The following is a 12642-nucleotide window of genomic DNA, read 5'->3' as shown; positions in this document are numbered from 1 at the left end:
ATTTTTTTATGCTATATTTTGTTTGAACTGTGTTGGCTTCGTTTGATCACCGTCTATTGACTAATGGACTTTCTATCTATGCGCATTTAACATCCACTCGTAAGGTGAAGGAAACTGCAGACGAGCTTGCGAGAAGAGGCTCCGGAATGATGCCTGCTGGCCCGTATCCGCTCCTCCCTTTGCCCTTCTCGCTGGTGCGAACCTGGATTCGCCAGAGATCCGCTGAACTCCAGCAACAACGATGGTCGCATGGTGCGGCCTGCAGACAGTCCAAAGTGGCTCTGCCAGCAGTAAACCCGCAACTGACAAAGCGACTACTAAGCTTAAATAGAACCAACCTTAAAACAATGATAGGGACAATAACGGGTCATTGCCTCCTAAATAAACATCTTTTTGTCCTAGGCGCGACAGACAGCCCCCTGTGCAGAGGCTATTTCAGCGCAGAGGAAACAGTCACCCACGTAGTCCTGGAATGCGAGGCTGTGGCTAACCAACGTGAAAAAATCCTCGAAACGGTGAGGTCGCTCCGGGAAGCCTGTGAAGTGCCCAGGAGACTTCTGTGCTTCTGGAAGGAGCTAGGCTGGCTAAATTAGCCAGGACTCGTACGCACAACGGACCAATTACGAGTCTAATTGCGGAGAAAGGAGTCCTACTACCCTAACCCTAACCCTAAGGTGAAGGAAAATATCGTGAGGAAACCGGCATGCCTAGACGACGACGCGTGACAGCCACAGAATGCTGGTGACCTATGTTACTTGCCTGATGCTTGGTTAGAAAAAACAAATGATCAGAATACAAAACAAAACAGATACAGAAATCCAGACCATAAAGTTTGTAGGCAATGTTTTTTTGATGAATAGTATTGACTTTTATTGACAAAACCTTTACACATTTAAAGAAAACACTTTTTTACCGGATTGAAGTTATGTAAAATATTTAAAATTATGTAAAATAATTGTAAATTTATAATAATACATAACTTCAATCCGGTAAAAAGTGTTTTCTTTAAATATTTATGAATTAAATTAAATATATAACTTCATTTATTTTTGATTAAAAACTGTGTTCTCATTAAGAAAATGACAATTTTATTTTATTATTTTTCAAATTATACGACACCTATGACATATGACAGCAGATTTAATTTTGTAATTTAATTTTCTGGGTTCATAATTTGTAATTTTAAAGTCAAAAGCAAGCAAAATAGAAACAATTATTTATTGTTTAATATTACTACCCAAATAGACAAAGCAGACGCATTGCATAATTTCGGACTTACCTCGGATCTCGAACAATATGGAAATTCTCCGTGGATTTACAAATTCTCATTTAGAGAAATAAGAGGGATTAAGGGAGTGACTCTATTCGCGTCTTGATGGAAATAATGTATTTAATTTTTTTTATAGAAACATTCCTTTATGTTACAATGTTCTTACACAAGTTTTTTATCAAGCGACTTTGTAATTCCCGTCTTCCACTGCGAGCGGAACGACCCATTACGGACTTCGATATACTCGTAACGATAATTTTCATACATTTTCATTTTCATTTCAGTGGGAAACTTGGTCAACTCGCTAACCTCATATGTGACTCTTTCAACTCGCTCTCTCCGCTGTGCTCGTCTCCGCTTTGGTGTAAGCACATGCACATTTAGGGAAATAAGAGGGTTTAAGGGAGTGACTCTATTCGCGTCTTGATGGAAATAATGTATTTTAATTTTTTTATAGAAACATTCCTTCATGTTACAATGTTCTTACACAAGTTTTTTATCAAGCGACTTTGTAATTCCCGTCTTCCACTGCGAGCGGAACGGACCCATTACGGACTTCGATATACTCCTAACGATGATTTTCATACATTTTCATTTCCGTGGGAAACTCGGTCAACTCGCTAACCTCATATGTGACTCTTTCAACTCTCTTTCTCCGCTGCGCTCGTCTCCGCTTTGGTGGAAGCAGATGTATGAAAATCATCGTTACGAGTATAGCGGAGTCCGTAATGGGTCCGTTCCGCTCGCAGTGGAAGGCGGGCATTACTCTTTTCATATTTCATTATCATTTCATGTATTCGAAGTTTGTAAGTTGCCATATGCAATTTGTAAATTGGCAGTTAAGATGGCTGCAACATATTTTACATGTCTGTAGAGTTTTCTTTAAAATATAATAAATAACCGAATAAAATAAATGTAAATTTATTCTGTAATTTAGTACGCTTGTTTTAGTCGCAAGTTACGATGTCGACTAACAAATGAGCTAAGATAACTTAGATAAATACATTAACCGTAACACCTACGTTTTAATTGTAAATAACTTACCGGACCGCTACGGAATAACGCCTCAATCTCCTTGGACCACGCTCGAAGGCTTTGGCACACGTGTCTGTGTAACTTAGTGAACCGACCCTGCATTCTTGGCAAACTTCCCGAGATGTTTGCACCTAAAACATATATTTTAATATTATTATTTAACAAATAACGAGTTATTACACGTCACCCTAAAGCCCAGATTTAGAACATCAAAGTGAAGGTGCGCGATATATCGACAACTCACGAGAGTTATTTTAACATAGTATATGCAGAACTCAAAACACTTAGGGTCTGTTTCACAATGTATGGATAAAGTACCAAATAGCTATGCAACACATAAATTATTTGGAAGATAAATTGTGGTATTTGACACTTCATCGTACTCATAACTTATGGACTTTATGTGACGAATAGCGCTATCTGACAGTCGTGAAACGCAACAATAGTGTTTATCCTACCAATAAGTGATAAATAGCTAATTTGGAATTTATGTAGAACTTATCCGAACATTGTGAAACAGACCCTTATTATATATAAATTTTAATACACATCCACACTGTCTGGCAAGCTGAACAGCATCATTTAAAATCATTGGGACAAAAATACTATTAAACAATATATACAACATTCAATAAATAATCATTTTAAATATTTACAAAAATAATTAATTTCACCTTTTGTCAGTACACTCAAGTTTACAAAGGGTTCGTAAATGAATGAAGTTAAATTAATATCAAATTCATGTAAAGTGTGCCCCTTTCAGAAGCTAAGTTCTAGCCGAAGGCACAATATTATTGGCGGATAATGTTCGTGTATGTATCGTTATGCAAATATTGTCTCGAGATTGATTTCCAATGTTCTAGGGTGAGATAATAGTCGAGATTTATCGTGAACTATGACTTGCGTTGACTCTGCCTTGTGATTCTGTAACTCCCTTTCTGTAACAATAAACTACAAGCTCCCTCCTTATCAGTATGCCAAATCGTAAAATGACTGCTTTACGACTGATTTGAGCGTGACCGCCGCTGCAAAAACCGCTGTGTGAGTTCGAAAAGTGAGTTACAGAATCGCAAGGCTGAATATAAGGGAGATAATGACATATTGGATTTGTTATATGGGAGTCATACTTAGCGCAGTCTCGTCTCTGCATTTTACTTGTGAATTATACCTATAGAAATCATTAAGGAAATCAAATCAAACCAAATTTGCTTGAAAATATGTTTCAAAACTCAAAATGATTTAATTGATGGAGCTACAGTGTGTCACTTGGGAATTTAATTTCAGGCATTGTTAAGAACGCCCCCGGCCTAAATATAATCCAGCAAACGCAGCTGGTTTCGACCAACTTTATACATTATTGAAACTTTATATATATTTTGGGTTTTCAGACCGACTATTATAGAACTGCACTAGAGATTTAGTTGCAAAACCTATATATAGACAGGGAAATAAACAATTATTTTAATTTGGACCTTTACAAGTCCAATTGTGCACAGTTTTTTATAGATCCACGAACTAAAATTAGAATTATCATTTCTCTATACTTGTTTAAAATCGCTGGGAGTAGTTGCCCTTGCTTGTTCATTGATCGAAACGTATAAGTAAGTACTTAAGTAAGTACACTTCACAGTAGGTTTAATAAAAGTACCTGAACTATACAAATATATTTTTATCTCAAACGAAATTGGCCAATCATCGGATTAAATCTCGGGACCGCCCCAACGGAGACCTTAAGTCATTTTCCGAAACACTTAGGAAGATTAGGATTGATGTTCATAACGAAACCTATAGAATTAGGTTACGAAATGTTCGTATCGTTTCATGAAACTTATTAAGTTTCCGAACCCTTTTCTACTTGGACGCAAACGTGCCACAAATATCCTTACTATTTATCTTTAATATTATATTACCTTTATCGACAAGTGACAGTGTCTCAACCTAATATATAAAATTCTCGTGTCGCGGTGTTTGCGGTTAAACTCCTCCGAAACGGCTTGACCGATTCTCATGAAATTTTGTGTGCATATTGGGTATGACTGAGAATCGGACAACATCTATTTTTCTTCCCCCTAAATGTTAGGGTAGTCCACCCCTAATATTTTTTTAATTTTTAGACTATTTTTATTTTTTTTATGATACAGCATTAAAAATACATACAACCCCTAATTTTCACCCCTCTACGATCCACCCCTAGTTTTTATTATAAATGATATACATGGCAAAACGACGTTTGCCAGGTCAGCTAGTATCCTTATATAACTCTCCATTGTAGGACAGAATATAACGTATTTGTAATAAATATTAACACTTACATACAAATCATGAAAAGGTAAAGTTCTAATGCTGGACAATACCCGCTTCGTCTATGGGTAAATTCTGGGTAGAATTTAGAATCAAGACTTGGCGCTATGTCTGTCACAAAAAGGTTTTAAATTTGACATATACAAGTCTTACTTAGAACTTAGCTTGATACGCTCGTTTTACCCTAAGTTGACCCTACCCTAACCTGACATGCTTTACTTAAGAGACTTACGTCAAATACCTTAAGCTATATGCGAGGGATGTTCAATAAATACTCGTAGTGTTAATGCGATACACTTGGATAGCAACATAAGTATATCGCTTGCCCAGGCAAAGTCGTAAAAGCAAAATCTATTATTAAAAAAAAAAACTAAGTACATAAACATATATTTTTTTCCTATTTGACGATTTAAAAATTGTTATTTTAATAACTAAATGTACATGACAGTAATTAGTTTAATTAGACTGAAGTGCGAAAGCGTTTTAAGATTGTTTCACTGTTTAAATATAATTACGGACGCACATTACGAAGGAACAGTTTAACGAATGTCTAGACTCTAGAACATAATAATTGATTACCACTCTTTTCGCGGAAATATTATGACCTTGGTGAAACAGAGATATAGGTATTATTACTCCTCTCTATTTGTTTTTAAAGTGTCGCTTTAACTTTTATGATTATGATTAATTTATTGTAAACTATCTATTTCAGTAAAGTAAAATTAGGTAAACGAGACCTAAGAAATTTAAAGCAATTCCATCCGCCGCGCCGGTAAGATCTGGGGCTGTTATTTCTGGGTAAGCCAACGGACGATAATGATCGAATACACCGGACCAATAACAAAGTTCCGTCAGAAAATACGCAAGCATCGGCATGGCAAAGTCGCTGAAGTTTTGTTTCACCAAGATAACGCAGCCGCGCCCAAGTTGCGATGCTGTCGTTTAAGATGCTGGCTTCGAATTGATAGAACATCCTTCATATTCACCAGACTGTTTCCACGGGTAAATGAACATCTCAGGGGGCCTTCTTTTTTAAGATGATGACGCAATAATCGCTCCGGTACACGACTTTTAAAGGGATAAGGGAATTTCAGATTTAGTACATAGATATACCAAATGCATTAATACGTGGCTACGTACGAAACACGAAAGGTGGCTACGTCGAAACATAAATTACCATTAAGTAAAAGAAAATTGCGTAATGGCCCTTATCACTTTTTATTGAATACCTCTAGTATATTTGGTGAGAAGTAGTTACGTAAATTTTCTATACCTTAAGCAAATAATATACAGTGTAACCTCTTTATAACGAATTTCAAGGGACCAAGCATTTTTTTTGTTATAGAGAGTTGTCGTTATAAGGGAAAAAAGAAAAAAAAAAAAGAAATTTTACCAATTCCAATAATTTCTAATTTTATTACTATCAATAGGTTAATTATTCTAAACACATATATTCTGTTAACTTTGCCTGACGTGTTTTGCTATGCCAATATTTGTTAATTGTTGTTCATGTCTAAATATGAAAATATTTCTACGTAATAGAGAATGGCTGTTGCATTATAAAGAGTGAAGAAATGTATGAGTTTTGTGTTTATTTTAAAAGAGTAAGTGTGGAGTTTCTTGCCCATTCTTCTCCACACGAAACTACCTTTTGGAAGGGGCAACTAGAATCTTCTTTAAATATTTTTTTTTTTGACGTTCAAAAGTGCCATTTTAGATGGTCTAATTGAAATAAATGATTTGACTTTGACTTTAAGAGAAGAGAATGGATTTATTAACAAAAGTTTTATGAAGAGAACAATTTTATTAATACTATTCGCCTATATTTTGTTCGCCTTTTCGGATTTAATATCTGACAAAAGTCTGACCAAGAGTTTTGTAAATATCCAATTGTATGCTATAATTATTCTTCTCTTCTTTACTTTAAGTAGGTATGTATATAACTATGACCGACTTTTGAATATATTATATTAATAGTTTATTATTTTCACGACCTAAAACTGATATATGTGATTTATCTATGCTTTAAAATATGTTTTACAATTTACACAAACGTTTATTATCAAACAGCTTTTCACTATGTGAATTAATAACTGCATACATACATATGTTTGTTTCTTGCCCATTCTTCTCCACACGAAACTACCTTTTGGAAGGGGCAACTAGAATCTTCTTTAAATATTTTTTTTTTTGACGTTCAAAAGTGCCATTTTAGATGGTCTAATTGAAATAAATGATTTGACTTTGACTTTAAACCAAAAAAATATTTAAACTTATTTTTATGTTTTAGACAGTTTTTCGTTATAACGAATGAATTTAAACAAAGAGTTTACACTGTACAAAGATAAAATTTATATCCTATCTGAGGCTTTAATATTCATGGAATGGAATCTCAAATTAGTTTACGAGTACTCCTATACATTCTACGTTTATCGCAGAGAATGGATTTATTAACAAAAGTTTTATGAAGAGAACAATTTTATTAATACTATTCGCCTATATTTTGTTCGCCTTTTCGGATTTAATATCTGACAAAAGTCTGACCAAGAGTTTTGTAAATATCCAATTGTATGCTATAATTATTCTTCTCTTCTTTACTTTAAGTAGGTATGTATATAACTATGACCGACTTTTGAATATATTATATTAATAGTTTATTATTTTCACGACCTAAAACTGATATATGTGATTTATCTATGCTTTAAAATATGTTTTACAATTTACACAAACGTTTATTATCAAACAGCTTTTCACTATGTGAATTAATAACTGCATACATACATATGTTTGTAAATACTTTAACCAAACGCTAATAACTATTGAGACTTTTTAATAGCATTCTATTTAAGCCGGGAGTTGAAAAGTTTTAATAGCTTTAACTTTATAGGGATTTAAGTAGCAGGTGCATAGTCCAAAATTAAAATTAATGTTAGGATCGAAATCGATATCGCTATTGTAAATTACAGAGCTAACAATTTGTGGAACAGTAATTCATACAAAGTGTGTCCAGACTGATGTTATTACAGTAGTAATTGAGCCTCATAGTGTTTATTGCACCAATACATTGGGATTTCTATTATCATTGAATACCAATGTACTTTAGGCAATTACAGTTAAAATAGCGATTAGAGGTACAGTTTGCGGTTGATTTAACTAAAAGGGTTAAAAAACTTATCCATACAAATTTCTTTTATAACAAGAACGATTTTCCATTGTTGGCTATTGTATAAAAAGTGATTATGTGTATTATTCAATGTGTAGGAGCAGCAGTTTCTAGCTATAAACACTATAATATTTTTCACTCGAACTTTTTCAAATAAGGGGAAATATTTGTGTACAATAACTTAAAAACAAAATCTTAATAACAATGATTAAGTAATCAATCTAAACCAAATACATTTTTACATAATTTATTATTTATTAATATAAAAGAAACTCAACCGAAAGCACCTTAAAGACATTGTTTTTTAAAAGACTGTTTATACATTCAATCTAAGAATCCCGGATCCTATTTTTCCGATTTATATATTCTTCCCACTATTTATCGTCTATCCCTTAAGGCACAACCTTATTTTTATATTTACCATACTATAAGTATTTACTTTATTCAAATTGAGTAAATACTAATAGTATGGTACTTTCAAAGAACTTTAATATTAAAGGTTTAAGGTTTAAGGTCCTTTGAAATATGTGTATACTTTCAGAAATAAGGTTTACGTTCATGTATTAAATTGTTTATAAAATATTCAACATTATTAGAGATATACAACATTGTTTCAATCTTGTTATTATAACAACAATGAAACACAATTGAAAAGAAATAAACGAATGAGTACTACAGTACTACAGTGTTATAGAACTGATTAGTGATTACTTTAAATGAATGAGGGTATTTATGGAAAGGCAAAATCATTGCGTGTTGTATTGCTTAGCATGTTTGACTGAAGTTAATAGCGTTAAAGTTAAAATCTCTAATAGTTAAAATGCGATATTACAATTTATAAGTCAAATATCAAGATAGTAATGATGTCCTGCGACTACGCACTAATTTTAGTAATATATGTGGGCGTCCAATAAACAGTGATAATACTATAAACTCTTCTTGGAAACAAAAAATATAAATATGTATGTATAAATGTTTGGCTTATCAGGAAATGTTATGATCGAGTCAATTGACCGTTGATTTTTATTGTTGCTTTGGTTAATCTGATATTCGTCTTATTACTTTTAAGAATCATAATTTATTTTGATTGGATTTATTCTGCCATTCAAGAAGCTGGCTTCGAATTAAAGGAAAGACCTCCACCAAACCAGAGTAGTCACCAGACCTAGCTCGTAGTGATCTCATCTCAGGGGCCATACATTTGAAGACGATGACGCTATAGCAGCCGCGGTACACGGAGGAAGGAATCAAGCAGAAGATTTCTGGATTTATTAAAAAGGGAATTTTAGGTTTGGGAAAAATATTTACAAAGAGTATATACCTGAAAGGTGACAACGTTAAAAAAATAAAATGGCTTTTCATAAAAGATAATTGCGTCATACTAATTATCCATTTTTATTAAACGACCCAAAATTATATTTTGTTAGCTACGAGAAATTAAAAAGGAAATCTGCATATTAATTCCAAATAACATCACGTCGATACAAAGGATAAAATATTTATCCGACTAACCGACTACTTCATTAAAGATTTTAAGTGAAATGAATATAACCTTAAGTTTATGCCAATAAACAACGGAATTTACCGCAATTAAATTTTTCCTAAAATTGCTCGTTATACCGTTAATAATTTATTACATTAAGCACGCAAGTTATAATTTACTTCCCTTTAAATGTCGTAAGAAATGATATTTACTATCGCGATATTACTATAACCACAAATCCGCCTATAAACCATATATTCAGTGTTGCCAACTCGATCTCTTAGGTAGGTGCTAAATGACATCTCAAATAGTGCTACATTGATAAAAAATATCAAAAATAGTGCTATTTTTTTAGACATGAAAAAAAGATATAATTAATTTAATTTTGGTTTAATTTGATAACAATTATTTAAAACTGCATCCAATCACCTTCACTATCGTCTGTCTCTACTGCTGATTCTGCTTCTCGTTGTACTGACGCTGAAGCCGCCGTGGAAGTGGAAGGTTCTTCGCTGTCAGACTTTTTCAATTTAAATGAGTACATATCTTTTTTGCCAATTTTTTTAAGAACTTCTTGGGGAATTTCATATGTATGGCAATTTTTATTTAAGTTTTTGAGCCCTGTTCGGATATGAAGAAGTGAATTCGAAGTGTCCAAATTCATTTTATTCCTCAGTTTATTTTTTAAAATGTTCATTGAACTGAACACCCTCTCAACAAAGGCGTTAGAATGCGGCAATGATAGTAATATAAATGCCAATGAAACTAGTTCATTATAGGGATTTTCGTTGTTTGCATCTTTATATTCAGATACCTCTACCCCTAATATAGATTAGACAGATATGGTCGCGTTCGATTTAAAAATTATAGTAGCGTTTTATTACTACACCTTGCGTGGCTGCGTTTTGTTACAGCAACCAGAGAAATCCGAAGGATGGCTGTTTAGTGCTAAATTTAGTGCTAGGTGCTGAATGTTAAATGACAGTGCTTGAATTGGGAAAATAGTGCCAAATCTAGCACCGAAAGTGCTAAGTTGGCAACACTGCATATATTTTTTTTTATTAAATAAAAATACCTGCAAAATACGACTTCGGGTTAAAATGACAAAAGTATATGACACTTGACAATGACAATAACAAATTTTAGGTGTTTGTAGTGATCAACACACACACAGTGTGACACAGACTACAATATTTAATAGATACACTCATGTACAAAATTGTTGCATCTTTAATTATCACGTGACAGCTGTCAGATGAAATATCTTTTCTTCGGCTGCCAGTGGATTGTAAATCAATATGAATGTGTCTAAAGACCCTATACGTACATAAACATCACTAACATACTGAGTGAAATATCATTTAATCGATTAAGTTAGTAAAATGGTATATCTAATCACTGAAATTATATCATTATATTTATCTAAATATCTAATGAATTTATCTAAATGAATCTTCATTGATACCAATATAAATCTCACCTATATTATCTACGTATAGTACTTTTAACCGACTTCATAAAACCGGTGGAGGTTATCAATGAACGTAAATTTTTGTGAATGTTCAACCATATCTCCTCCATCTAGATAATTGAGGTGTCATTCAGACAAAGAGTGCTTAATACAAGAATCTTATTAATAAATTTGAATAAAAAAGATTGTCATCAAACTCCTTTTAGTGTAACTTGGAGTCCGTTGTATTTTTATTAAGAAAGGAATTTATTATATGATAGTTGAAATGTAATTAAATCTAAAATTCTATGATAATACATATGGCATGCACGTAGACCCTAGGATTGTTGCCAAAACAATAATGATTTTGTGTGAAAGAATGAACTATGCACACAGTTTGAGATATTCGTAATTCTGATACCAATATTATTGTTAGCCTGAGGGACCATTTTATTTATTACTAATAAATTATATAGGTCAAAGGCAACAGTCAAAAATTATTTTAAAAAGAAAACCTTATTATATCATACTAGCTGACCTGGCTAACTTCGTTCCGCCCTACAACCTTATAATATCGTTGTTACTTTAATTTAACTTATTTTAGGATTTCATTAATGTTAAGTTTTACATTAATACAACTTTTTTGCAAATACAGAAATGTTTTATTGCTTGCCATTGCGAAAGAAGAATGGCAGTTTTACACATTAGGCATCTTCTCTCTAGCGTCAATATGGCGATACTGCATGTTAAGCACTTTCTGATATCCAAAATCTTTTGATCAGGATCAAAGCATGGTTATGCATCTCCTCATTCACCTCAAGATTGGAATTTCTTGAACTGACACGAATTCGACGTAAAATGATGCGTAGTTTTGTCAACAGATGGCACCATATGGTTTTTGCATTCGTAAAATTAATTAATTTATTTATTGTTATTCGATAACCTTTCCGATATTTTATTGCTTATTCTGCTATTCGGGACGGAAACAAATCCAACAAATAAAAAACCATGGCAATCGGTCCAGCCGTTCTCGAGTTATAAGTGTTGTAACAAACACGACTTTCTTTTATATATATAGATGTGTAATTGTAATAGTTAATAATAGAATGTTGGCAACATTACGTTTGGGTACGTCTTACATTCAGTAGTTTAAGGCAACTTCACTTAGGGTTAATTTATAATTTACACAAGGGGAACCGGTAATTAAACCGATATTACATACAGGGAAATATTGAATACCAACATCGCGGCAAAAGATCGCTTTAATATGAGAATAGATATCTTGAAAGTTTATCTAACCTAACCACCAATGTAAAGTATTTGAAGCATCAAATTAAGGTAGCGATCCTTATATTAAGTTTATATCCGTTGAGTTTAACAACGAGAGTTATTTGCTTGGGATTTAATTTCAGCAACACAGCTCGAAACATTCCAAATATTATTGAATTCTTCATATGAAATCGTTAGTTCCTCAAATTTACAAAGGTATTTGAGTCGTTTTCTTGCTTGAATATTTGTAAAATTAGGACAGTAATCATGGTCGTCGATAATTAATATATAAATGTTTGTCGGGATATTGGAATTTTGCTTTTCGATCTGGGGAATTGTTTTCAGCTCGAAAAAATCGAATTTTATGATTAATATTATATCGCTTAGTAACTTTCTACCCTAGATTTATGTATTTTTATTAATTGTTTCATCTGTCAATCTGGCACTAGGCCAGCCTCATGATGTCGTGGGCCCAACCATTTCACTAGTCTTTGTGTCCACCTGTTGTAGTTGTATTGGTAACTTCTCTCTACTCTTCTTTCTGTTGTCAGGATGTTGCTTTATTTTCCTGGCAACTGTAGATAGAAATTTTTGCACCCATAACCATCTTTTTGGTAGGTAACGGTAACACTGATTTAAAAAGTTCCTTGTGCGCTTTTTATCTAAAGGAT

At 33.0% G+C, this 12642-nt stretch overlaps 1 protein-coding gene across 1 annotated transcript in view; it reads right to left on the bottom strand.

Moving 5' to 3' along the window:
• LOC125059258 (proton-coupled amino acid transporter-like protein pathetic) overlaps positions 1-12642 on the bottom strand; it is a 42531-nt gene that overhangs the window by 22846 nt on the left and 7043 nt on the right. Inside the window, exon 4 of the mRNA XM_047663624.1 lies at positions 2315-2436. Coding sequence (XP_047519580.1) covers positions 2315-2436 — 122 coding nt within the window. The remainder of the gene's footprint in view (positions 1-2314; positions 2437-12642) is intronic.

This window comes from Pieris napi, chromosome 19, assembly GCF_905475465.1.
Source record: "Pieris napi chromosome 19, ilPieNapi1.2, whole genome shotgun sequence".
In the NCBI taxonomy this organism is placed as follows: domain Eukaryota; kingdom Metazoa; phylum Arthropoda; class Insecta; order Lepidoptera; family Pieridae; genus Pieris; species Pieris napi.
The sequence above is the reverse complement of the archived record's forward strand: the minus strand, read 5'-3'. Positions and strand labels throughout refer to the sequence as shown.